This window comes from Oratosquilla oratoria, chromosome 2, assembly GCF_046742065.1.
Source record: "Oratosquilla oratoria isolate Oo_2021 chromosome 2, ASM4674206v1, whole genome shotgun sequence".
In the NCBI taxonomy this organism is placed as follows: Eukaryota; Metazoa; Arthropoda; class Malacostraca; order Stomatopoda; family Squillidae; genus Oratosquilla; species Oratosquilla oratoria.
Window position 1 is genome coordinate 52,067,340 of NC_134778.1, and position 26,313 is coordinate 52,093,652.

The following is a 26,313-nucleotide window of genomic DNA, read 5'->3' on the forward strand; positions in this document are numbered from 1 at the left end:
CATCCATTCCAATAACTTTCTTTGTATTCCACCTATTATTTCATTTTTTTTTTTGTAGCTTTTTGTGTGGTACTTTGTCAAAAGCCTTTTGTGAGTCCAAGAAAGCAAAATCTGCCCATCTGTCTCTTTCTTGTATTATCTATTAGTTTTGAGTAAGACCACATTAAGTTTGTGGTACATCATCTTCCACTTCTTAAATCAAATTGCTTAGGACTTGGTATTTTGTTCTCTTCAAAGTGTTTAATCCATTTATTCCTAATAACTTTTTCACATATTTTTGCTACTGTGCTTGTGAGGGATACCAGTCTAAAGTTTGTTGGATTTTCTTTGTCTCCTCCTTTGTATATCAGTAAAATATTTGCATTTTTCCAATCTTGTGGTACTTTTCCATCTTTGAGTGAGGAGTCAATAATCTTGCATATTTTGTCTGTTAGTTCATCTATTCATTCTCTGAATATTCAGTTTGCAATTCCAATGGGCCCGTGTAACTTTCTGATGTCAAGGTTAATTATTTGGTCCCTTATTTCTTTCTGTGTCACCATTATTTCTTTCATTTCAGGGGATTTTCCTTGCTGTCATTTATCTCAAATTTGTGAGCTTTTAATTGTATATACAGACCTAAAATGCCTGATCATAACTTCAGCCATTTCTACATCATCTATATATTCTTTATTCCCTTTGCAGTTTCACTATTTCATGTTTGCCTTTTAGTTTATCATTTACATATCTGTAAAATAGTTTAGGTTGGTCCTTAAATTTATCTATTATATCTTTTTTGTAGTTTCTTTTTTTCCTTTCTGCGTATGTCTACATATTCATTTCTCAGTTCGATATATGTCTGCCATTTGGTTATTTTTTTCTTTTTTTGTCTTTTTTCCCATCTTTTCCAGGCTTTGTCTCTTCTATCTTTAGCATCACTACACTTTTTGTTATACCAACACTTTATGTAAGCCCTTTTTTGTTTCTTCTTTGGTACATAGTTATCTGTTCCTTCCTTGTATTTTTCTTTAAATATATTCCATTTCTCTTCCATCTTTGTTTCTTCATTTGAAAATTTTTCCTAGTTAGCATTTTGATTTTTTTTTTCTAAGTTTTGCAAAGCCCATTTTGTTGTACATTAATCTTCCTTCTCTATGTTTCTCATTTCTTCTCACATCATTTTGTTCTTTAAGTTTGAAATCTGTTATATGTGGTCACTCTTCCCAACTGGTGTCTTGTAATTCATTTTGTCCACAATTTTAGGCTCAGATGTGAATATTAGGTCTAGTCTTGACTGTTCTTCATTGTTTCTATATCTGGTATTTTCCTTGACCCATTGAGTCAATGTATAGTCTATGGTCATATCCGGTAGAATGTTGCCCCAGAGTTCCTCTCCATCATTTACTGTCATTTCTTCCCAATTTATTTCCATTGTGTTAAAGCCACCCATAATTACTGTTTCCTCCATCTATCAGTAACTCAGATAATTCATTCTTTGTGTCTTACAGTAATTTAGAATGATCACCATCAGACCAAGCCTATGTTTTTGGGGGCACATATACTATAAATTTTCTACTTTTTATATTACTATCTACATCTTTAATTATAATAATTTCCATATTATCTTTTCCTTCTGTTATCTTTGTCACATTTAAGCCCTTTCTATTCAATAACATTGCACCTCCCCCTTGTTTATCCATTCTATTTTTCGCCCAATGGTTGTATAGACCTTGTCCCACCATACTTGATGATATAGGACCTTTCAATTTTGTCTCCACAGTTCCTATTATGTCTGGTTTCTCTATTAACAAATAGTCATTTAGTTCATTTATTCCAAAAATCATACTGTCCATGCTTGTGTATGCCACTTTTAATTTTTTCTTTTTTTCTCTCTCTTTTTTTTGTTTCCTTTTTTCTGATGTACCATTTTCTCAGCCTCAGATCCAGTTCTCTAAAAAAAAATCTCGTTTTTTTTCAGTCTCTGTTCTTCTCTCATTCTTTTCATTAGCTTCATTTCTTAGTGACTTATCATTCTTTATTTCCTCATTGCTCAATTCCTTTTTCATCCATACATTTTTGCAATTTTCATTGTTAGCTAGTTTTGCCACTTTCAGCTCTCATTTAAATCCTTAGTTTGATTTTCCTTTGCCAATAGTGTTTTTCTCTATAGTATGTGCTCATTCTATGCACCTCATCAATATCCTTATCCAACTCTTGACCCTCGTCCTGAACTGCTTTCAGTATTTCCTTTGCAATTTCTTTCTCTTCTTTTTCTCTTTGGTATTTGTATACATTATGTTTTTCTTTGATACCATAAACCACAATGCATTTCTTTTTATCCACTGTGTCTCTCACCCAATTTTCCTTTTCTTTGATTACCTTAATTACTGTTTCTTTTGCATTCTCCTCTACCTATTGTTGTACTATTTCTTTGAAAGAGATTTTTTTATTTTCATGTTCCTGTTTCCACTGATTTTCTTTTATTTCAAGGAGATCCATCTCTTTGATTGATTCTCCCACTTTCTTAGTCATTGCTTGTATTTGTTCTTTGACCTCTTTCTTCAGTTCTTCGTTTTTGTTTCTGTCCTTGTTTTCCTTTCTTTCATTTTCTCTTTTAATCATACTTAGTTCACTTTTTAGATCATTCAATTCTCTGATTCTTTCCTCATTAGTTCTACGTAAGTTTATCGTTTCTTTGTGCAAAGCTCTATAATCTATTTTTAGATCTATCAGTTCTTCCATCAAGTCTTTGATGTCTTGATTCCTTAGTACACTGCTAATAGTTTCTCTTTCTGTATCCATAACTTTTCCTATTGCTCCCCTTTCCCTTTAAAATCCCGAAAAATCATTGTTTTCCCACCTTTGAGTATTCTTTGAAGTTTCACTTAGACACATTCTCTTTGGTATCACCTTGTGGTGATTCCACTCTACTCATATCCAATCCTCTCTTAGTTGGTTCATTAATTCATTTATCTTCTTTTCTTTCCTCCATTTCGTGCTATACTATACTTTTCCAGAGCTGGATTTTACACCTTACTGGTCACTCGACTACATGGCCCTCTCATTCCGAAAACAACAAGGCGTTTCCTTGATCCAAGAGACAAAGCACTAAGTTGGAGCTCATCTGCTAGACTTCTTTTCCAACAAGTGCACAAGTGTGCATATAGACGATCTATCTTTTTGAAAACAGGAACAAAGTTTGCCTACCCCCAAGCAATAGGCACAAAACCAGTGTCTACCGACTTATTAAATATTTCTGTTAATTGATTGCAGATTTCAAATTTACACTCTTTAAGCATTCTCAGAAATCTTTCATCTGAACCAGGGGATTTTGTAGCTTAAGTCTTTCAATCTGCTTGACTACTTCTACCTTACTAATGCTGATATTAGATAGTCTACTTTCTTCATCCCCACTGAAAATTGGATTGCAGTCAGGTACTTTATCTAACTTCTCCTTAGCAAACACTGAGAGATAATATTTGTTAAATGCCTCACTCATTTTCCCCTCTGATTCTATCATGACATCTTTGTCATTTGGAAATGTGCTTATATTTTCCTTATTTTTTGTCATGTAGAGATGAAAGAAGCCCTTTGTATCTACCTAGTTGTATTTTACAGGATTAGAGCTATGCTCGTTTTGACCTGTTTTTGTATCTCTCCACATCCAGTTTGCTTTTGAATTCGTGTATAGTTCTGGCATTAACTGTTTCACTGTTCAATTTGTTCCAGACGCCAATCACTCTGTGTGGGAACTGTTCTTTTTCAGATCTCTTCTGTAGCTGTCTTTCTTTAGTTTCTTTGCGTGTCCTCTTGTTTCTCTTTTGTCCCATTTTAATAGATCATCTCTATCAAGAACTTCCATTCCTTTCATAATTCTGAAAATGGTCAACAAATCGCCTCTCTCCCTTCTCTGCTCTAACATTGTCAGTTGTAATTTCTCACATTGGTATAGCATATTCTAGTTTCGGTCTTATCAATGTAACAATAAATTTCTTAACCATCTCTTCATCCATGTAGTCGAATGCCACCTTCATTGATCTTAACAAATTGTAAGTCTCTCCAAATATCTTGTTTACATGTTTGTCAGGTGTCAAGTCACTTGAGATGATTATTCCTAGGTCCCTCTGAGTTTACTTTCTTTACTTCTTTATCTCCACTCATATATTTTCCTGAAAATCTATTTTTGCCTTTACCGAACTCCATTATGCTACATTTCTTGATGTTGAAATTCATTTTGTATTTCTGACTCCATTCCCATACTTTATGTAGGTCATCTTGTAACGATCTGCAATCTTCTTCTGTTTTCCCTCGCTTATCTGGCAACCTTAATTTCATAGTTACGTTTCACTGTGCACATGTTCTTTTTAACCAGTCAAGTCATATTGTTATATTTGGTTCTAAGGTGTGTTTCCCTATCTTTTATTCTTACATAAAGTCCTCTTGTCATTCTGATCTCATGTTTCAGCCTGTCCATCATTATTTGGGAGTATTACTATTCTTCCATATTGACTTGAGGGGAATAAATTTATTTTGTGCATTTAGAATTAAATCTGTTAGGTTACTGTACATTTCATCCAAATTGCTGACCTGGCTGTTGACCCTGCACCTGCAAGTGACCTAACCCAAGGTGCACATACCCTCTGTGACCCGACCCCTGACCACGCTAATGATGTCTGGTCTGACTGTGTATCTGACCCTGTCACAGCCCCCTGGGTTGGTCCCATAAGTGATCAAATGTCTCATATAGTCTCTCATCTTGTCAAAATTGGCTCTCCTGAAGTCCAGTACTTGAATGTTATTTGTACTTTTTAATTCTTCCCAAATAATATTAAATCTTATTTCTTGATGATCACTACAGCCTAGATTATCTCCCACTTTTATGGTACTTGTTAGGTGCTCATTATTAGTTAAGAGTAAGTCCAGAGTATTCTCTTCCCTTGTAGGATTGGTAATCATTTTAGGAAATTATCCTGCACCACATCTAGGAAAATTTTTGTTTCCTGATCTCCTACTAAAATTTCCCAGTCAATGTTTCTATAATTAAAATCTCCCATGATCATAACATTTTTGTACTACTAGGATGCCCTGCAAATTTCATGAATCAGGGGATCAGTTTGCTCAATTTTGAGGTTAGGTTTATATAGGACGCTAATAATAAGTTTTTTGATCTCCATCCAAACAGATTCTGTACTATCCTCTTCCTTAATCGAACTATTGATAATACTAGATATAATACAGGAAAGGGACAGATGGGCTGATTGTGCCTTCCTACATTTACAAAAAGATTTTGATAAAGTCCCACACAAAAACTATTAAAAAAAACTGGAAACCATAGGAGGGATACAAAGTAAACTACTGAAATGGATGGAAGACTTTTGCACGGAAGAAAAATGAGCGTAGTGCTCAGAGATAAAAGTTCTACTTGGGAAGAGGTGATTAGTGGAGTTCCACAAGGATCAGTATTGGCACCAATAATGTTTACTATTTATGTGAATGACATGGATGAGGGTGTGGAATGTTACATGAATTTCTTTGTAAAACTGTTAAAGAAAGTGAGTACTGAAATGGACTGTGACTCACTGCAAAGAAATCTAAACAGGGTTTGGGAATGGAGTCAGAAGTGGGAAGTGGAAAAAAGGTGGAAAAAAAAAAAAAAAAAAAGGAATCTGAAAAAGACCTGGGAGTAATTATCACAAAGGACATGTCCCCTCACAAACAGATAAACAAATTGTTGGCAAAATCTATAACTTGCTAAAATCAATTAAAGTGGCAGTGACACTATGGTCACCCAGTACTAAAAAGAATATAAGGAAAATTGAGAGAATCCAGAGAGCAGCTACGAAGATGGCTCCAACACTATCTAAACTGTCATATGAAGACAGATTGTCAAAACTAGAATTACCGACTTTGGAACAAAAGAGAGAAAGAGGTGACTTGTTGAGCATCTACAGAATTATGAGAGGTATAGAAGTCCTTGATAAAAAAGACTTACTACATTGGGATACGAGAAACACAAGAGGACAAGGAATGAACCTCAAAAAGGACAGTTATAGAAGAGACCTGGAAAAGAATATTTTTCCCAAGAGAGTGGTAGATGTATGGAACATACTAGACGAAACTAGTATGTGCAAAAACAATACAAGAATTTACAAGCAAATTAGATATGGCGAGGTACAGAGACAGGACACCATAAGTATAGCTCCCTTTCCTATAAGATATAACTAGGTAAATACAGAACACTTCATCTTATACTATTCCACCCCAGCTATACCAAGGCAAGTATACAATATTTCTTCCTTGAGTGACTCATGAACTGATGCTGGTTACTTGGGGACTGTGGGTTTCCTGTAAGAGAGGCCTAATTCAATAGATTGTTTGACATTCTTATGTTACTATTTGTGTTGTTATTATAATTTTTGCTGCAGTGTGTGATAGTGCCTGCTTGGTGCTTTGAGCTTGGTGGAAAATGCTATTAACTGATTAATTCAACTCTTGGAGTCAGTAATGCATATACATAATTGTGTATTTCTAGATTAGTCAAACAGTTGATCATAACATATATAGAAATTTTGTCTTTTGAATAATGAAATTCCCATGCATTAAAGATCTTTAGCATGAGGGGCCAAATCTAATTTTTTATCCAATTTGCTAACTTTTGTGCCATGAGTGCAGAAGACTGTAGTACAAATGCATGTTCAATGCCTTCACTACAAAGATCAGCTCTAATATCTGGTAATGATCTGACCAAGTCATAATAATATGATCTTGGGCACCAATCATCATTAAAGCCATAATACCAATGAATATTACATAAATGTTGATTTATAAGTTCAATATCAAGTTGTTGAACAATGCAGAGTTCTTGATAGGCCATGAACAACACATTACGAATAACACTGGGTCGAAGCAAGTCCAATGTAGCATTCTTGCAACATTCTGGCACATCTTTCCTCCAGAAATACAGGCTTACCAACCAAACCTTTAAAAACTGAGGTAATACACTGGCAAAAAATCCTAGAAGAATGATAAACCAACGGAAAAGTGCTAGCACAGGCCAAAGCTTTTCACCATTTGGACTTTCTTTCATTCTTTCTACAGTAGGAAACAACATAAAAGATTTATCTATTTCAATTCTTGAGGTATCTTGAATTTTTGTTTTTAGTCTGGATAAGATATCAAGAATAATTTTGCATCCAATGGAATGTCCTACAAAAATAATACGAGCACAGGAAGGGACGTAGTCATTAATGAAGTCCAATTTATGTTGCACCTGATCCATGTAGCCAAATACTTCTCCATTACCTGTGATAAAGAGAAACAGTATAATAGTATGGTTGGAAAAAAATCATGTACAAATAAAAACATGGATACTTCTGAATATTACAACCCTTGGGGGAAAAATAAGCAACACTAAATTATATGCTGATTCAACTGCAAATGTGATCTTACATAAACACATGGTTCCTACATAATGTTTTTCAACCAGAAAGTCAGTCCATTGTTTCTGGTCTCTTTTGCAGTAACAGCCACTAGGCATGATAAGTCACTCGAGGAAGAAATATTGTGTTTCTGTCTAGGGATTGTTAGTGTGGGACAATGTAGAAAGGAGTGCTCTGTGTCTTCTGAGTGTTGGCTGAGCGGGTTAGAGCATTGTTATTTGTGGTGAAGGTCAAGGGGATAGTGATTCAAACCCTACCAATGGTGAAGTTGAACCAAGGGCATGGTTCATTAAACTCCACATTACAAAGTCCTCTGTAAAGAGACACCATCCTAGCCTCTTGATAGGGGAGAGTTTGTGATGTTAAACCAAATCATCATCTTCTATTAATCCTTCTATCACCCTCCCATATGCCTTTCCAATTACATTCAACTGATCCCTCTAAAACTACTACATTCACATTTGTCCCTTTTTCATTTATAAAGAAGAATTATACACACACTCCTCCAGTCCTTCAGGACACTCCGCTCCCTTAGGCACACATTAACTTCTTCCAAAGGTAAATTGGGAAATTTTCTTAAATGAAGAAACAAAGATGGAAGAGAAACGGAACATATTAAAAGAAATCTATAATGAGGGAATAGACAAAGCAGAAGCAAGAGAGGGTGTACATTAAGTACTGGTACAACAAAAAATGTAGTGAAGCTACAGATAGAAGAGACAAAGCTTGGAAAAGATGGAAAAAAACAAAACAAGTGGCAAATATATATCAAATTAAGAAATGAATATGTAAAAATATGCAGGGAAGAAAAGAGAAACTATGAAAAAGACATAATAGATAAATGCAAGGACAAATCTAAACTATTCTACAGGTATGTGAATTGTAAACTAAAAGATAAACAAGAAATAGTAAAACTGCATCATGGGATTTATAAACATATAGGTGTAGAAATGGCTGAAATTATGAACAAACATTTCAAATCTGTATTCACAATTGAAAATACACAAAATTGGGAGGAAGGACAGAAAGATCCCCCCTCAATGAAAGAAATAACTGTGACATAGAAGGAAATAAGGGAACAAATAAACAACCTGGATGTAATTGCAAATTGGATATTAAAATATGTATAGATGAACTAATGGACAAAATCTGTATTCACAATTGAAAATACACAAAATTGGGAGGAAGGACAGAAAGATTCCCCCTCAATGAAAGAAATAACTGTGACATAGAAGGAAATAAGGGACCAAATAAAAAACCTGGATGTAATTGCAAATTGGATATTAAAATATGTATAGATGAAATAATGGACAAAATATATAAGTTAATTGATTACTCACTCAAAGAAGGAAAGGTACCACAAGATTGGAAAAATGCAAATATTGTACCAATATATAAAGAAGGGGACAAGGAAAATCCAACTAACTATAGACCGGTCTCCCTTAAAAGCACAATAGCAAAAATATGTGAAAAAGTTTACAAAAGCAGCTGGATTATACATCTGGAAGAAAATAATATACTGAATCCAAAACAATTTGGATTGACATGGAAGATCATGTGCCACTAACTTGATTTGCTTTTACTTGAGGCTAATAGAAATGATGCAAGAAATGGACAGATGGGTGGATTATGCTTTCCTCCCCTTACCCCTTACCAGTCTCCTGTTAAGCATTAAAGCTTGACAGTGGTTTTGCCTTATGTAGCCCCTCCATCTGATCCTGTCCTCATATAGATACTGGTTTTCAATGTCTTCAAGATTCTCTCCCCTGGTTTCCACTGCTCTACTTATGTTGTCCCTCCACCTCACTCTGGGTCTTCCTACTGGTCTTGTTCCTTTAGGTCTCCACTCATAATATTTTCTTGGATATCTGTTGATGTTCATTCTTTTCATATGACCAAACCATTGTAGCTGTCCTTTCTCAATGAATTTAAGGATATTTTCCACTCCTAATTCTTGTCTGATGGAAACATTCCAGATTCTGTCTCTTCTGGTGACATTCTTTATTAATCTTAAAACTTTAATTTCTGTTGCTTGAATTTGATTTCCAACCTTGGTGGTAAGCGACCGAGCCTCGTGCCCATATGTAAGTATAGGTTGTAGTATACTCGTATATAAAATGGTCTTTACTTTCCTCAATCAAGGTATAATTTTCTGTGCCAAAAACTACTCCTAAATATCTAAACTGATTTGTTTGGTTCAAAATTGTATTTTCTAATCTCACATGCATGTCTTCTTGATTTCTACTCAGCAGCATAACCTTTGTTTTTCCCTTATCAATTTTCATAACTTTGGCTGATAATTCTTCAATCCAAACTGAAATGAACCTCTGTAACACTTTTTCAGTTTCTGCTATCAATGCCAGATCGTCTGCGTAGCCAAATATTTCTCCTTCTGTTCTTCTCGTCACTAACTTTCCACAATAGTCCCTGAAAATGATGAATAAGACTGGGGAGAGCACACTTCCTTGCTTTCCTAGATGTACAAAAAGCATTTGATAAAATACCACATAAAAAGCTACAAAGAAAAATTGAAACAATAGGTGGTGTACAAGGAAAGTTATTGGAATGGATGGAAGATTTCTTGAATGGGAGAAAAATGAGGGTGGTACTTAGAGACAAAAACTTGACCTGGGAAGAAATGATAAGTGGAGTCCCACAAGGTTCTGTATTGGCTCCAATAATGTTTGCCATATATATATATAAATGACATGGATGAAGGTGTGGAATGTATATGAACTTCTTTGCAGATGATACAAAACTATTCAATGGTCATATCAAGCAGCATATCATGGTGCTCGATATGACCTTTGAATACACAATGACTCAGTGGATAAAGGAAAATACCAGATACAGACACAAAAGATATGGATACAAAAGAAAAATGAGTATTGAGGAATTAGAAAAGACACTAAGAGATGAAGCAAAGAAAAAAAAAAAAAAAAAATTATGCAAAGAGAACGGAGACCGAAAGCAAGGAATTCTATTGGTGAGTAATTGACATGAGACTGAGGAAATGGTACATCACAATGGGTGAACCAAAGACAGAAAAAAAAAAAAAAAAAAAAAAAAAAAATGGAGAAAGAAGAAAATTAAAAGTAGCCTATACCAACATTGACGGATTAATTTCAGGACTGAATGAAATTAATTATTACCTGCTAGAAGAAAAACCAGACATAATGGGAATTGTGGAGACTAAACTAAGGGGTGAAGTACTATCCATTGATGTTGGACATGGACTATACAATTACTGGATTAAAAACAGAGACAAGAAACAGGGAGGAGGAATCATATTCTTGGCCAACAAAAACTTGAATGTGACAAAAATTGCAGAGGGCAAAGGTAATGTAGAACTGGTCATGATAAAAGTCGAAGAAAAGAACATGAAAAGTAGAAGTTTGAGGTGAGTTATGTGCACCCATAAATGAATGCTTGGAAAGAGAATGAGCATATGAAAATGCTAGAAGATACAAGGCAATCATTAAATGAGATACTAATGGGTGGGGATAATCTGGTAATTACAGTATGGGATATACACTATAATCAAATGCTGGCACAAAGAAGGAAAGGTACCACAAGAATGAAAAAATGCAAACATTGTACCAATATATAAAGGAGGAAACAAGGAAAATCCAACTAACTATAGACTGGTCTCCCTAACAAGCACAGTAGCAAAAATATGTGAAAAAGTGATCAAAAGTAGATGGGTTAAACACCTGGAAGAAAAATCTATACTGAACCCAAATCAATTTGGATTCAGACAAGGAAGATCATGTACAACAAACCTGATCTACTTCTATTCGAGACTACCTACAGGCTTTTTTCCCCCTTACATGGAGGGTAGTCAAAAAGAAAAAGGCACAGAAACCACTCCTACCCATTCCATCCCCTACATATTCCACTCCCCTCCTCACCTCCTCCCTCCCTCTCATCTTGGCACCTCCTGGATGACGGGTCATCCCTGCATCCTGTTCACTGCCCTGGGTCAGAAGTAGTGTCGCAAAACACAGCACATCCACAGCAAGGCCGCTTCATTAATTTGGCGACACCCCCTCTCCATCGCCTCATGCAGAAAAGGAGAAGACGGGGAGAAATTCCTTTGGGCTGCGTCAAATTATTTCTCATACATACTTCCTCACCCTCCATCCCCCACCCCTCACCCACTCCCCCCTCATGCATCACAGCATCATCCATACATAACCCTTCTCCATTCACCCCTATCTTCTGTCCTCTCGCATCCTTCCTCAATAGACATTCCTCTCTTTTGTAATGCCCCATTTACCCCATCCATCCATCTCATCCTAGGATGCCCCTTATATTCACTCCTTCCACATCTGCCTTCCACACCTCTTTTACTAATCTTTCTTCACTCATTCTTTCCATGTGTCCAAACCATCCTAATACTCTTTCATCAACCCCATCTCCCAACTCCCTTTCTACCCCTGTTCTCCTCCTCACCTCCTCATTTCTCACTCTACCTAGCCTAGTAACCCCTATCATACTTCTCAGACATTTCATCTCAAACACATTCAAACTCTTTCTCTCTTATTTTCCATGTTTCTGCCCCGTACAGTGCTGTCGGCACAATCACTCCTTCATATAACCTCCTCTTAGCATCCATTTCCAGATGTCTATTTCTCACTACACTTTTTAATCCACCAAGACATTTACTTACTTCTCTCACTCTACAATCTACCTCCACCCACACTCCTCCCTTTCCTGCCACATTCACACCCAAGTATCTAAAACTATCCACTTCCTCCAGTCTCTCTCCCTTAATACTCACTTCCAGCCTGCTGTCACTCTCTCCACTTGTACATCTCATCACCTTACTTTTGCCCACATTTATCTTCAGCTTCCTTCTTTCACACACTTTCTCAAACTCTGCCATTAACTTCCTCAATCCCTCCTCTGATCCTGTTACAAGCGCAGTGTCATCAGCAAACAACAACTGGCTTATTTCCCACTTTTCTCCATTTTCTTTAACCATCTCCAATCCCTGACCCACTACCCTTGCATTCACCTCTCGCACCACCCCATCCATGTATAGATTGAACAGCCAGGGTGATGTAACACATCCCTGACAAAGTCCCACCTTTACCTAAAACCATTTACTCTCTCCATTTCTAATCCTAACACAAGCTCTACTACTCTCGTAAATATTCTTGACTACTCTTAACAGCTTTCCTCCTATCCCATATATCTACAGTATCTCCCACAGTGCCTTCCTGTCTACCCTGTCGTAAGCCTTTTCCAAATCTATAAAAGCCAAAAAAAATCTTTACCTTTTCCTATAGCTTTCTCACATATCTGTCCTACCACAAAAAATTTGATCTACACAATCCTTACCTGTCCTAAATCCACACTGTTCCTCACCAATTACTCCCTCTGTTCCTCTCCTAATCCTCTCAATCAAAACCCGCCCATAAGCCTTCCCAACTACACTTAACAAGCTGATCCCTCTGAAACTACTACACTCACACTTGTCCCCCTTTCCCTTGTAAAGTGGAACTATACAGGCACTCCTCCAGTCCTCCGGCACTCTACCCTCTCTTAAACAAACATTAAATAACCTCACCAGCCAGTCCATCATAACTGTACCTCCTTTCTTCAGACATTCTGCATGGCATCCATCCAACCCAGGTGCCTTACCTGCTCTCATCATCTTAGCAGCTGCTTTCACTTCATCTTTCCCTATTTCTCCTCCATCTTCCTTACTCGTCACTCTCATTTTGGGTCTATTCGAGACTAATAGATATAATACAAGGGAGGGATGGATGGTCAGACTGTGCCTATCTAGACCTACAAAAAGCATTTGACAAAGTACCACACAAGAAATTAATAAGAAAATTAGAATCAATAGATGGCATCGGAGGTAAATTATTTGAATGGATGGAGGACTTCCTGACTGGGAAAAAATGAAGGTAGCAATTAGAGACAAATACCCAAAGTGGGGAGAAATGAAAGTGATGTTCCACAGGGGTTGGTGCTGGCTCCAATCATGTTTGCCATATAAATAAATGACATGGATGAAGGAGTTGAATGTTATATGAATTTCTTTACAGATGACGCAAAAGTATTAAAGAAAGTAAGAGCAGAAGAGGACTGTGATTCATTACAATCAGACCTTGACAAAATCTGGAAATAGACTCAAAAGTGGGAAGTGAACTTCAATATCAAGAAATGTAGCATAATGGAGTTTGGAAAAAGTAAAAACAGAATTTAAAAAAATTATAAAATTGAAGAAATAAAAAAAAAGTGCACTCGGAAAGGGACCTTGGAGTAATAATCAGCAAAGACATGACACCGGATGAACATATAAACATAATAGTCAGAGAAACCTTCAACCTATTATTGTCAATGAAAGTGGCATTCAACTATTTGATGAGGAAATGATTAAAAAAATATTAGTTACATTGATTAGACCAAAACTGGAATATGCAGTGACACTATGGACACCCAGTACTAAAAAGAATATAAGGAAATTAGAAAGAATACAGACAGCAACGACAAAGTTGGCACCAGCTCTATCCAAATTAACATATGAAAAAAGATTATCCAAATTGAAACTACCAACACTGGAGCAGCGAAGAGAAAGAGGTGATCTACTATCTATAGAATCATGAAAGGAATGGAAATCCTTGATAGGAATGATTTACTAAAAAATGACAAGGGAAAAACAAGAGGTCATGAAGAGAAACTCAAAAATAATAACTATAGAAGAGATCTGGAAAAAAAAAAAAAGCTTCCCACACAGAGTGCTGGATATCTGGAATAACTTAGACAAAGAAACAGTGTGTGGAAATACTACTCAAGATTTTAAGAAAAAACCTGATGCTGAAAGATACAAAGATGGGTCACCACGAGCATAGCTCCCTTCCTGTGTAATACAACTAGCAGAAAAAAAGCAGCATACTACTGCAACTCTGGACTGTTGTACATGATGTATTAATGCTGGTCTGTTTATATATCACTATCTAACAGGGGAAGGAGAAGGAGAAGGAGGAGAAAGAGGTGATGGAGTCAACAATTCTCAGCTCTCCTTACATAAAAAAACCTGCAGTAAAATAAATGAAGCTGACTAAGCTTTTGGGCCCAGATGTAGGTGTGGGCATTGGTAGGTTTTGAAGATTAGTGGTAGGGATAATTCTCTCCAGCATTCATCTCTCAAAAACACCACTAGCATTTACATACAATTCATCCACCTAAAACCAATTTGCTGTGTTTCTATAAAGATGCCAAAAAAAGACTTTTTATAGCATACACATTTGTCTGGATACAATTCATCTAAATACACATACATACCACATCAAATAATAGTTGTTGAATCACATTTCACTCACTGAAAGCCCACAACCCTAAGGTAAGCAACACTCCTCAGAACCTTCCACAGAGAAATTTTGGACTGCTATATTATACCAATATAGAAGTGTTTAAACATCACTGGCAAGGAGGCAGAGGAGGAGGAAGAGAAAGAGATGGAGGAATGTAGTCAATGGTTGTTCTCCTTATGTGAAAAATTGGGGGAAATTTGTCATAAATTGATAGAACTCTTGGTCCCAGTTCAAAGACAAAGTGCCAAAGTTTGTGGGTGGCATCTCACAGAACAACCATTAGCAATTACACATTGTAGGTCCCTACTGCATACATTCACAATGAAATTAATAACTTTAAATTTACCTGGTATGACTGATGAGTGTGACATGGCAGTATGACCAGCATGAGAAATAACCCATACCTGGTGACTGCCTTGCAGCTGAGAATGCAAATTTTTGGCAAATGTTTCATAGTACTCTGGCAAACCTGGATTACCTGTAAAGAACCATAATTCATTCAGTCAAAATGAAATAAGAGGTTTGTGCAATTCTACCCTTACTTAGCTACTGGAAACATATATCCCTAAGGTAGCTGATAACAGCCCCTGGATTGGCCAATGCTGTCAATCTTGTGTAAACAGAAGTGCATCTAGGACATTTGGGTGTTTGAAGCTGGGTTTCTTTTGTGTTGGTATAATTTGCTAAGTGGTGACCCAAACCTAAGTGAAATAAGTATAACTCAGGTGTCTATATTGATTTTTTGCTGAGTTTAAGTCTGAGAATGGATGGCTTAACACTGGATTGTATAATTTGTTTTTACTGCTTTTTTATCTGAATGTTTTATTTTTATAGAAATATATGAATACTCATTTGTTTGACTATTTACTGCAACAAAACAAGACAAGGTAGTAATACCAGACTAAGTATCAGTAGATGTCCTACTTCCACTGTGCCCCGCTGGCCCCCTCTTTCAGATTAACCTCTTCCATACGGTGCCGCCTACGTAGGCGGCATGAGGAGCAAGTGGATACGCGAGGCTGCCATACCGGCGTCTTGATTATATTTATTGTAGTTGTCCCTGCGTAACTGACATACTCTCTAAACTGGCTTCATCACATTTTCTATAGTTATCAAAATTCACGGGTGAGAGAACAATCGATATAAGTGGTGACTATTTTTTATGGTGCGAGTATTATGACGCAACATCGTACGTCTGGCAGTTAATGCTGCCCGCGAGATTTTGGCCCGGAGTGAAGTGGTTAAGGCCATAAAAAAAGGCAAAATAGGTCAGCAAACAAAAAGATCTGCTAACTAAAATAAAAAGCAAAGTCTCAAAGAATATCAAGAACAAACTTACCTGATAACATTATAAGTTCTGCAAAGATGTTGACTTAACACCGTAGGTGGGTATTGTGTATTTACCTAGTATTAACAGGAAGGGGAGCTATGCTCATAGTGACCCATCTCTGTATCTCTCAGCATCTAGTTTGTTTTTAAATTCTTGTATGGTTTTTGCACACACTATTGTTTTATCTAATTTGTTCCAGACAGCCACCACTCTGTGTGGATTTTTTTTTTTTTTTTTTTAACGATCTCTTTTATAACTATCCTTTTTAAGTTTCTTTTCATATCTTCTTGTTTTTCTCCTATCATACTTTAATAAGTCTTCTCTGTCAAGGACTTCCATACCTTTCATGATTATGTAAATAGCCCATAGATCTCCTCTTTCTCTTCTTTGTTCCACAGTTGGTAGTTCCAGTTTAGACAATCTTTGTTTGTATGTAAATTTTGAAAGTGTTGGTGCCATCTTTGTTGTTGCTCTTTGGAATCCTTCTAATTTCTTTATATTCTTTTTTGTACTGGGTGTCCATAGTGTCACAGTGTACTCCAATCTTGGTCTTATCAGTGTGACTAATATTTTTTTTTACCATTACTTCATCCAAGTAATTAAAAGCCACCTTTATTGATCTTAGTAAATTGTAGGTTTCTCCAACTATTTTGTTTATATGCTTGTCTGGTGACATGTCTTTGTTAATAATTACTCCTAGGTCCTTTTTGGAGCTATTTTTACTTCCTTTGTACCAATTTTATATTGTCCTGATATTCTTTTTTTACTTTTTCCAAACTCCATTATACTACATTTCTTGATGTTGAAGTTCACTTCCCACTTTTGGCTCCATTCCCAGACTTTGTCCAGGTCTCTCTGTAGTGATTCACAGTCTTTTTCTGTACTTACTTTCTTTAGTAGTTTTGCATCATCTGCAAAGAAGTTCATATAACATTCTACACCTTCATCCATGTCATTTATATATATATATATATATATATATATATATATATATATATATATATATATATATATATATATATATATATATATATAGCAAACATTATTGGAGCTAATACAGAACCTTGTGGGACTCCACTTATCATTTCTTCTCAGGTTGAGTTAATACCACCCTCATTTTTTTCTCGTTCAAGAAATCTTACATTTCAATAAATTTCCTTGCACACCTGTTATTTCAAGTTTTCTTAGTAGCTTTTTAGGTGGTATTCTATCATATGCCTTTTGTACGTCCAGGAAAGCACAATCTGCCCATTTGTCCCTTCTAGCATTATATCTATTAACCTTGAATAAAAACAAATCAAATTTGTGGTACATGATCTTCCTTGTTTAAAGCCAAATTGTTTTGGATTCACTATATTATTTTTTTTTCCAGATGTTTGGTTCATCTACTTTTGATAACTTTTTCACATATTTTAGCTATTGTGCTTGTAAGGGATACTGGTCTATAGTTTGTTGGGCCTTCTTTATCTCCCCCTTTATATATTGGTACAATGTTTGCATTTCTCCAATCTTGTGGTACTTTTCCTTCTTTGAGTGAGCAATCTATTATCTTATATATTTTGTCCATTAGTTCATTTATACATTCTTTTAGTATCCAATTTGCAATTCCATCTGAGCTGTGTGATTTTCTGACATAAAGGTTTATCATTTGGTCCCTTATTTCTTTCTGTGTCACAATTATTTCTCTCATTGGGGGGGATCTATCTCCCTTTCCTTCATCCCAATTTTGTAAATTTTTCTTTGTGAATACAGATTTAAAATGTTTGTTAATAATTTCAGTCATTTCTACATCTATATATTCCACATTCCCTTAAATGAATCTGTGTACTTGGTTAATGGTGATATCCTGATGTAGAGGAGACAACTTGTCAGTTGTACAGTGAATGGACTCTTCTGTGAGGCACTGTGATGCAATGAGAGAAACAACAGTGCCCAACTCCATGTCCACATCAGTAGTAACTACTGTACCAGGTGGCTAAATGACATCATAAATGCTAGTGATTATAAATCGGGCAGTAGCACACCAGATGGATGCGGCCAATGAAAGGTCATCAGTGACTGAATGCTCTGTAGAAATTTTTGGTTGCAAAATTGTACATTGTTCCAAGTCTTTAATACAAGCTGGTTGAACTACCTCCGCTCATTTACCTGTCTGGTCATATCCCACTTCAGCAGGTGAGGCCTCTTCTGGTTTTGAAGGAGTACATCATCAACTGACAAAGGTGAGTGTTTGACATGTTTGTGTAATTTATTCCACTATCTCATGCCTCTTTATGAGGGTGGATCCTTGATCCACTATCTGTAGATTATTTACAGTGGTGAAAATTCCATTGTTATTAGATATGCTGCAATATTCCAATAGAATTCCTGGTGAAACCATCAGTACATAGGTGACCATTAGAATCACTATTGTTGCCATAAAGTTGCTGGAGGGAAAGGCATCTATGGAGATTCAAGGGTAAAATTCCCAGTTTTGGAATAATCTCTCTCTTTTTTCTAAGACGTTGTTTTGTTACGCTCCTCTGAAGAGTAGGAGCTATGACCCCCGGAGGGTGCAAACTTAGGTTTCATTAGGGTAAGTGAACAAAACAGTGGTCCAAGTTTCTTTGTTTATTACGAGTGCCAGAGTGTGTGTACTGTGTATGGGAGTGGAAAATTAGACTACTTGCTTTTGACCCAATGCTTGGAGCAGCTGTCTAATAACTGCTCTCTTTCTGTCTCTTAACCTTAAGGATATCTCGGTAATGTTAGGCACCTCCCTCTAAGGCCATACATTTCATCTTGGTGTTTCCATGATTGGCTAAGGAAAAAACACTAACAAACTTTTTGGCCAATAGCTACAGTCACAACACAACATGGGCTGGCTTAGCCGAATACACCAGGTCTTTTCATTCATGTGATGTATCAGTTCTTCTGATAAGGGCTGTCATGGGAAGCCCATATACTTATTTTCCTGATAAGGGCTTTTAGGCAAGGTTGTGAAAAGGTCAGGCAGGGTCATGACGAGGTCTTGAGAATCAGGTTCTCACAGTTTTTGGTGGCACAAAAACCACTGCAAACTCTCTGTTTTTCATGTCACTATCTTCAACTCTTATGGTGATCATCTCTACCCTGTTTTCTCCATATGTAACTTTTGTCACATTTAAGTTTTTCTTAACCAGGAACATGACTCCTCAACCTTGTTTCTCCTCCCTATTTCTAAGCCAGTGATTATAATCCATGTCCAACACTGTTTGGTACTAGTGGACCCCTTAATTTTGTCTCCATAGTTCCCATTATGTCAGGTTTTGCTTCTGACAGGTAATCGTTTAGTTTGTTTAATTCTGAGATTAATCCATCTATGTTGGTATAAGCTGATTTTAATTTTCTATTTCATCCACAATTTTTTTTTATATATACAATTTTTTTTTTTTTTTCATTTATCAATGCCTTAATTTTTTCTCTTTCCTCATCATTCACGTCTCTTTTTATCCATGTATTCTTATAGTGTTCATTTCTTGCTAACATTTCTTCTGCTACTATTTGTGACCTTAATTTCATCTTTAGTGGTAAACTTTTTCCTTTTCCTTCTGCATATTTATCCATTCTGTGCAATTCTTCTATTTCTTACCCTTTATCTTGTACTACTTTTAGAACATTTTTTGCCAAATTCTTTGTCCTCTTTATCTCTCAGGATCCAGTTTGAGTTATGTTCTTCCTTTAGACCATGTATTACTACAAACTTTTTTTTTGTCAACTATATATCTTAATAGATTTTAATTTTCTTTAATTACCTTAACCTCTTCACTCCGGGGCACATCGCACATCTGGCAGTATTAGCTGCCCGACGTGCGATGTTGCGTCATAATAATCACATTATAAAAAATAAAGTCAGTGCTCAATCGTTCGTTCTCTTTTACCTGTGAATTTTGATAACCATAGAAAATATGATGAAGCCAGTTTAGAGAGAATGGAGGTTACGTAGGTACGACTACAATAAATATAATCAAGATGCCGATGTCGGCATCATCGTGTACCCACTTGCTCCTCATGACGCCTACGTTGGCGTCACAGTATGGAAGTGATTAATGATAGCATCTTTGGCCTTCTGCATTTGTTGATGAACTATTTCTTTAAAAATTGCCTTATTTTCTATGTCTTTTTTCCATTCATTCCTGAGTTGTTGCAAATCATCTATGCTTTTTACCGCTTCCATGGTCACTGCTTTTATCTGTTCATCCACCTCTTTCCTTATAGTCCCTTTATTTGTGTTTTCATTATTTTTCAATCTCTCATTTTCACATTTTAACTCAACCTAATCTTTTTTTGTGCACTTACTTTTTATTTTATTTTAGTGTTTAGTTTTTTAGTCACTCAATTTCTTGCATGCCTTTATTCGTCTTTCATAGATTGATAGTTTCTTGCTTCCATGATTCGTTCATATTTCTCATGTCCTTCTCTATGTCTATAACTCTACTAAAGTCTTCTTTCATACCCACTAAATCCAGAGAAATGACACTCATCTCCATTATCAAGTAGAAACCTTTTTGTGCCTCTTGGTGATCTGAATCCTAAGTTTAAATTTTGCTTTGCCTTTGCGCCAGTGGATGGCTCTGGGTACATGTTTAGATTATGACGTGATGGACAGCCATCTTGGGGTTTCTCTGGCCCATCGTCATTTTATTCCATTTTACTTCAATTACACACTATTTACGTTGTAAATTAACCATTACAGGTATCCACGAGCACTCCTCTTCCCGTATATCACACCCTAGGTATTCTGTGATAATATCACTCTTTAGACATTCCGTTTTTAAAGTATTTCTCAGGAGCTCCAGTTTATGCATGTTGTCATTATGACAATTGACGTGTATTTACCTAGTTATATCTTATGGGAAGGGAAGCTATGCTCGTGGTGTACCACCTTTGTATCCCGCAGTGTCTAGTTTGCTCTTATATTTGTGTATGGGTTTTGCACACACTATTGTTTTGTCCAGATTATTCCAGATGTGTGGAAAACTTTTTTTTTTTAGGTCTCTTCTATTACTCTCCTTTTTCAGTTTCTTTTATGTCCCCTTGTATTTCTTTTATCCTAATTCAGTAAGCCCTCTCTATCAAGGACTTCTGTGCCTTTCATGATTCTGTAGATGGTCAGCAGGTCACCTCTTTCTCTTCTTTGTTCCAAAGTCAGTAATTTCAATGTAGACAGTCTCTCCTCATATCACAGGTTTGAAAGTGTTGGGCTATTTTTGTGGTTGCTCTCTGGATTCTTTCAATTTTCCTTATATTCTTTTTGATACTGGGTGACCATAGTGTTGCAGCATACTCCAGTCTAGGCCTTATTAGTGTGACTAGTATTTTTTCAGCTATTTCTTTGTCTAAATAGGTAAAAGCCACATTTATTGATCTTAGCAAATTGTAAGATTCTCCGACAATTTTGTTGATCTGTTTATCAGGGGACATATAATTTGTGATAATTACTCTCAGGTCTTTTTCAGATCCCGCTTTCTTTACTTCCTTAGTTCCAATTCTATATTGTCCTGATATTATTTTTTTTACTTTTCTGAACTCCATAATGCTACATTTCTTAATGTTGAAGTCTACTTCCCACTTCTAACTCCATTTCCAAACCTTGTTCAGGCCTCTCTGTAGTGATTCACAATCTGTTTCAGTATTCACTTTCCTCAGCATAGTGTGTGCATAGTTGTGTTTAATGCAGTTGGGGCAAATGTAGGGGCCTGGGTTGGTTTCTGTGTTGCTGGCTAAATAAGAGGAGAAATAGGAGGGCAGGTGCCAGTGTACTGACCTTGTGTAAAAAAATAGGGATAATGGAGAGGGAAATGGAAAGGGAAAGTGTTGGGAGTAGCGTGTGAGTGTAAAAAATTACTCTGGTCCAGTTCAAAGACCAGGTGCTGGCCCCTTTGGGCTGCACCTCTTTGGGGAGGTGTTTTCACTTGTGTTTCCACTTGTGGACTTCCTGGACAGCTCCTGCAAGTAAGGTTTCTCCATAGCAGGGACATCATCCTCTTCTCACTGTCTGAGGACTCCAGTGGTGGAGACGTGACATAACAAGCTCTGGCACAGCACCTCTTTCACCTCAAAGGCGGCTTTGGTTGCCTTGAAAAAACCCTGGCATTGTTGGTATCAGCAGCTGCTGGATCTCATGGGCTTTATCCCTCCACCACTTATTTTTGAGCTGTTGAGTTGTCTGTTGTACTGATGCCTTACAGTATTGGTGTTCCTTTATTTAGCATTGGACTGCAGGTTGTTTTGCAGAGCAAGTAAAGTTTGCCTCTTCTTGTCCATGAGATCTTTGAGTGTTTTTCATTCTCATTGAACTAATCTTGATCTTTCTTCCTTTTAAGGCGAATAGTATCAATACAGGTGGTGACACTGGCATCCTTCATATGGTTTCAGTCTTCTTGGACAGACAGGGTGGGTGATCTGTGTTGCAAGTGTTCCTGAACCTTGTTGTGACATCCTGGGTCTTGCAGTACTGTATTACTTCTTGATACTGGTCTTGTTTTGGTGTTTCCTTTTGGGATGCAGCTTGATCGTGAGGCAATAATGTAGTGATCAGCCCAAGCAACAGCTCTTGTATTTTCCTAATTGTTGTATACAGGAAAGGAGCAACACTCATTGGGTCCTATCTCCTATTCTCTAATTTCTATCATACCTATACTCAAATTCATGCACAGTTCCAACTTAATCTATAGCCTTGATTTATAATTATTATATTTAGATTTGAACTTGTGTATTGTTTGAGCTTGGGTTATATCAGTTTCTAAGCTATTCCACATATTTATGCATCTATATGGAAAAATGTATTTCTTCACATCCTTTAAACATATGGTCTATCCTTTCAACATATGGTCTTTCTTAACCACTTTGGTACAATGACACCTATGTAGGCATCATGAGGATGCTAACATTGGCATCTTGATTATATATATTTTTTGTAATTGTACATGAGTTATCCCCAGATTCTGTGAACTGGTTTGATCACAGTTTCTGTGTTCATCATTACTCCGATTAAAAAAAATGAGTAATACTGCAAAGACTTTATAAGTAGTGTGATGCATCGTTCATATGGCAGCCAATACTGCATATGAGAATTTGACTCATACCGAAGTGGTTAATTTACTCCCATGACCTCTGCCCTCCCATCTTTAATCAAGAGATCTCTTCTGTCAATACAATCTATCCCCATTTAGTGACCTGAATACTGTAATCTTATCTCCTCTTTCTCTTCTATCTTTCAAAGTTGGCAGAGACACACTCTACAAGACAGCAGAGGGTTTGGATTCAGAGTTTCCCTTGCCTAGCCTTTGCCCAAAAATGGCTCTCACTACAAGGCAGCAGGGACCCTGTGCAGGTGCTACCACTCCAGTTCATAGTAGGCATGGGAGCAATGGCAGATCAAAGGATGACTCTACTTTCCCTAAAAGCATAAAAGTCCCCAATCAGAGCCTCACCACCAGATACAGTTTAAAGTCATACCCAGGGCCAAATTAAGAAATATGGTTTCACTATCAATAAGAAGAGCACCTATGCTAACTCTTACATCTCTATTTTAGAATATGTCATGCAAGATCATTGAGTTTAGCCAGACCTTGAATGGATGTGACCTTTGTTGAAGATAAATGCACCAGATGACAGTACCAGCCTCAAGAGAACACTAGGCCTGTTATCTATGTGAAATGGATACCTAATTTCTCTCAGAAATTTTACCCCTTGTTGATGCAAAAACTTTTCTGTTGCCTGAAGCTGCAAAACAAGTCTCCAACAATTGAAGTACAAAATATCACAGGGCTCCTTGTCAGCAGTAGATGATGAAGCAGCCTTTGTGGTAGAGACAGATGTATCATTGAGTGCCATTGCAGCTTTGTTAACCCAAGAAAGAAAACCAATTGCATTCTTTTCTTGATCACTTTTAGAATCAGAGATGTCATCCATTGAACATGAAACCTGTGCAGTATAGAAGTAATCAAGAAATAATGCCACTTCCTACAGGGGCACAAATTTCAGCTCATATGCTTTACTTCTCTTCTCTTTTCTTTGTACCCCTTATATGATTCCCTCATTCTATTTTGTAACCAATCTGTGAAAGTCTGCTTCTTCTCTTCTACAACCTACTTTGGTTCCTCATCCCACCATTCACTACCTTTCCTTCTATTTCCTCCTGTTGTCCTTGTTCCATACGTCATCTTTGCACACCTTGTGATGTCCTCCTTGAACCATCACCATTCCTCCTCCACTCCTAGTTCTACTCTATCCTTCACTCCCTCCCACTCCTCTCAACTAAAATAATAATATGAATAATAATAAAAAAAAATACAATATACCTCTTTGTTTTGCTTTTGTAGATTATGAGAAGGCCTTTGATTCTGTAGAACAAATAGCAATACTAACCACTTCAGTACAAATCAAATTCTTGCATGCAGCATCAGCTGTCATATGTATGATTCATCACACTACTTGCATTACAAAATATAAAGTCACTGCTGTATTACTAATTCTCTTTTACTCTGTGTAATAATAAACATTGTAAACATGATCAAACCAGTTCACAGAATCTGGAGGTAACTCATGTACAACTATAAAAAAAATATATAATCAAGACACCTATGCCGGCATCCTCATGTATCCACTCAAGCCCCATGATGCCTATGTAGGGGTCATCATATTGAAGTGGCTAAACTTGCTATGCAAATGAACAGATTGTAAGGATTCTAAAAAAGATTTATGCATAAGGTACCACTATTTTTGCATAGAGCCAAGAATGGGAAATGAACTTCAATACCAAAAAAATGCAAGGTACTGGAAATGGGCAATAGTGGCAAAAGACCATCCTAAAACTATTCCTTGGGAAATGAACCCATTACAAAAGCAAAAGAGGAGAAAGATTGAGTCTTGATAAAAGACAACCTGTTACCTGACAGATATATCAGCAGGATTGTGGGAAAGACATACAGACTACTAAAGGTTAAAGTGGTGTTTTACTATATGATTGAAGAGATGAAAAAAATAATCAAAACCCTGATATGTCCAAGAGGTTTCAGTACATTATCAATATGAAGTGCACTGGCCATTAAAATTCATGTCAGGCTATTTGAAACATAGCCCTGGGCTTACAAGCCCACAGCAAAAAAGCACTAAATCCAAGGAGGTAGACCTAGGCCTATGTATTTCCATGGGATACTATTATCATATCATTCATGCATCATGTCATGATACACTGACATTCATGTCTTTCATCTACTTTTTCTAGGGAAATTAATTTCACTAAATGTACAAATGAAAATCACTTAACCTTTTTCTGTTCCTTTTGGCAAATCCTTCTAATTTTAGGTGTCTCTGCAACTGTTTGGGGTGGAGTAATATACATGCCAGTAGCAGTATTAACTTAGCTCTTTGGGGTGTTAAAGACTGTCCCATGTCTTAGCCTTTTATGCATCAAGTCTGAATTTGGACGAGCATGCTCAACTAGCCTCCAATGTGTCATTTTGGGTGCCTCTTGGTCAGTGGTTGTATTTACCTAGTTGTATTTTGTATTTACCTAGTTGTAATATACGGGAGGGGAGCTATGCTCGTGGTGACCCGTCTTTGTATCTCTCCGCATCAAGTTTTATCTTAAAATCTTGTATAGTGTTAGCACATACTGTTTTGTTGTCTAATTTGTTCCATGTATTTATCGCTCTGTGTGGGAAACTGTTCCTTTTCAAGTTTTTTCTATAACTATCCTTTTTCAATTTTTTTCCGTGTCCTCTTGTTTTACCCTTGTCCCACATTAATAGGTCGTTCCTGTCTAAAACTTCCATTCCTTTCATTATTCTGTAGATAGTTAGCAAATCTCCTCTTTCTCTTCTTTGTTCCAGAGTTGGTAGGTTCAATTTGGATAGTCTTTGCTCATATGTTAGTTCGGCGAGTGTCGGTGCTAGTTTTGTTGTCGCTCTTTGTAATCTTTCTAGTTTCTTAATATTCTTTTTGGTACTGGGTGTCCAAAGTGATGCTGCGTACTCAAGTTTTGGTCTTATTAGTGTAGTAAGTATTTTCCTTATCATTTCTTCGTCCATATAGGTAAATGCCACTTTGATTGCTCTCAATAAGTTGTAGGTTTCTCCGAACATCTTGTTTATATGCTTATCTGGTTTCATGTCCTTTCCAATCATCACTCCAAGATCTTTTTCATAGTTTGTTTTATTTATTTTTTCTTCCTCAATTCTGTAATCTTTTGATATTCTATTTTTACTCT

General features: G+C 36.6%; 1 protein-coding gene across 2 annotated transcripts in view; it reads right to left on the reverse strand.

Moving 5' to 3' along the window:
* Positions 1–334: 334 nt before the first annotated feature.
* Positions 335–26,313, reverse strand: part of sturkopf (lipid droplet associated hydrolase sturkopf) — a 43,170-nt gene continuing 17,191 nt past the window's right edge. For both annotated transcript variants that reach the window (XM_076208235.1, XM_076208242.1), the window contains exons 3-4: positions 15,096–15,227; positions 335–7,281 (exon numbers count right to left, since the gene is read on the reverse strand). In XM_076208235.1, coding sequence (XP_076064350.1) covers positions 6,608–7,281; positions 15,096–15,227 — 806 coding nt within the window. In that variant the 3' untranslated portion in view covers positions 335–6,607. The remainder of the gene's footprint in view (positions 7,282–15,095; positions 15,228–26,313) is intronic.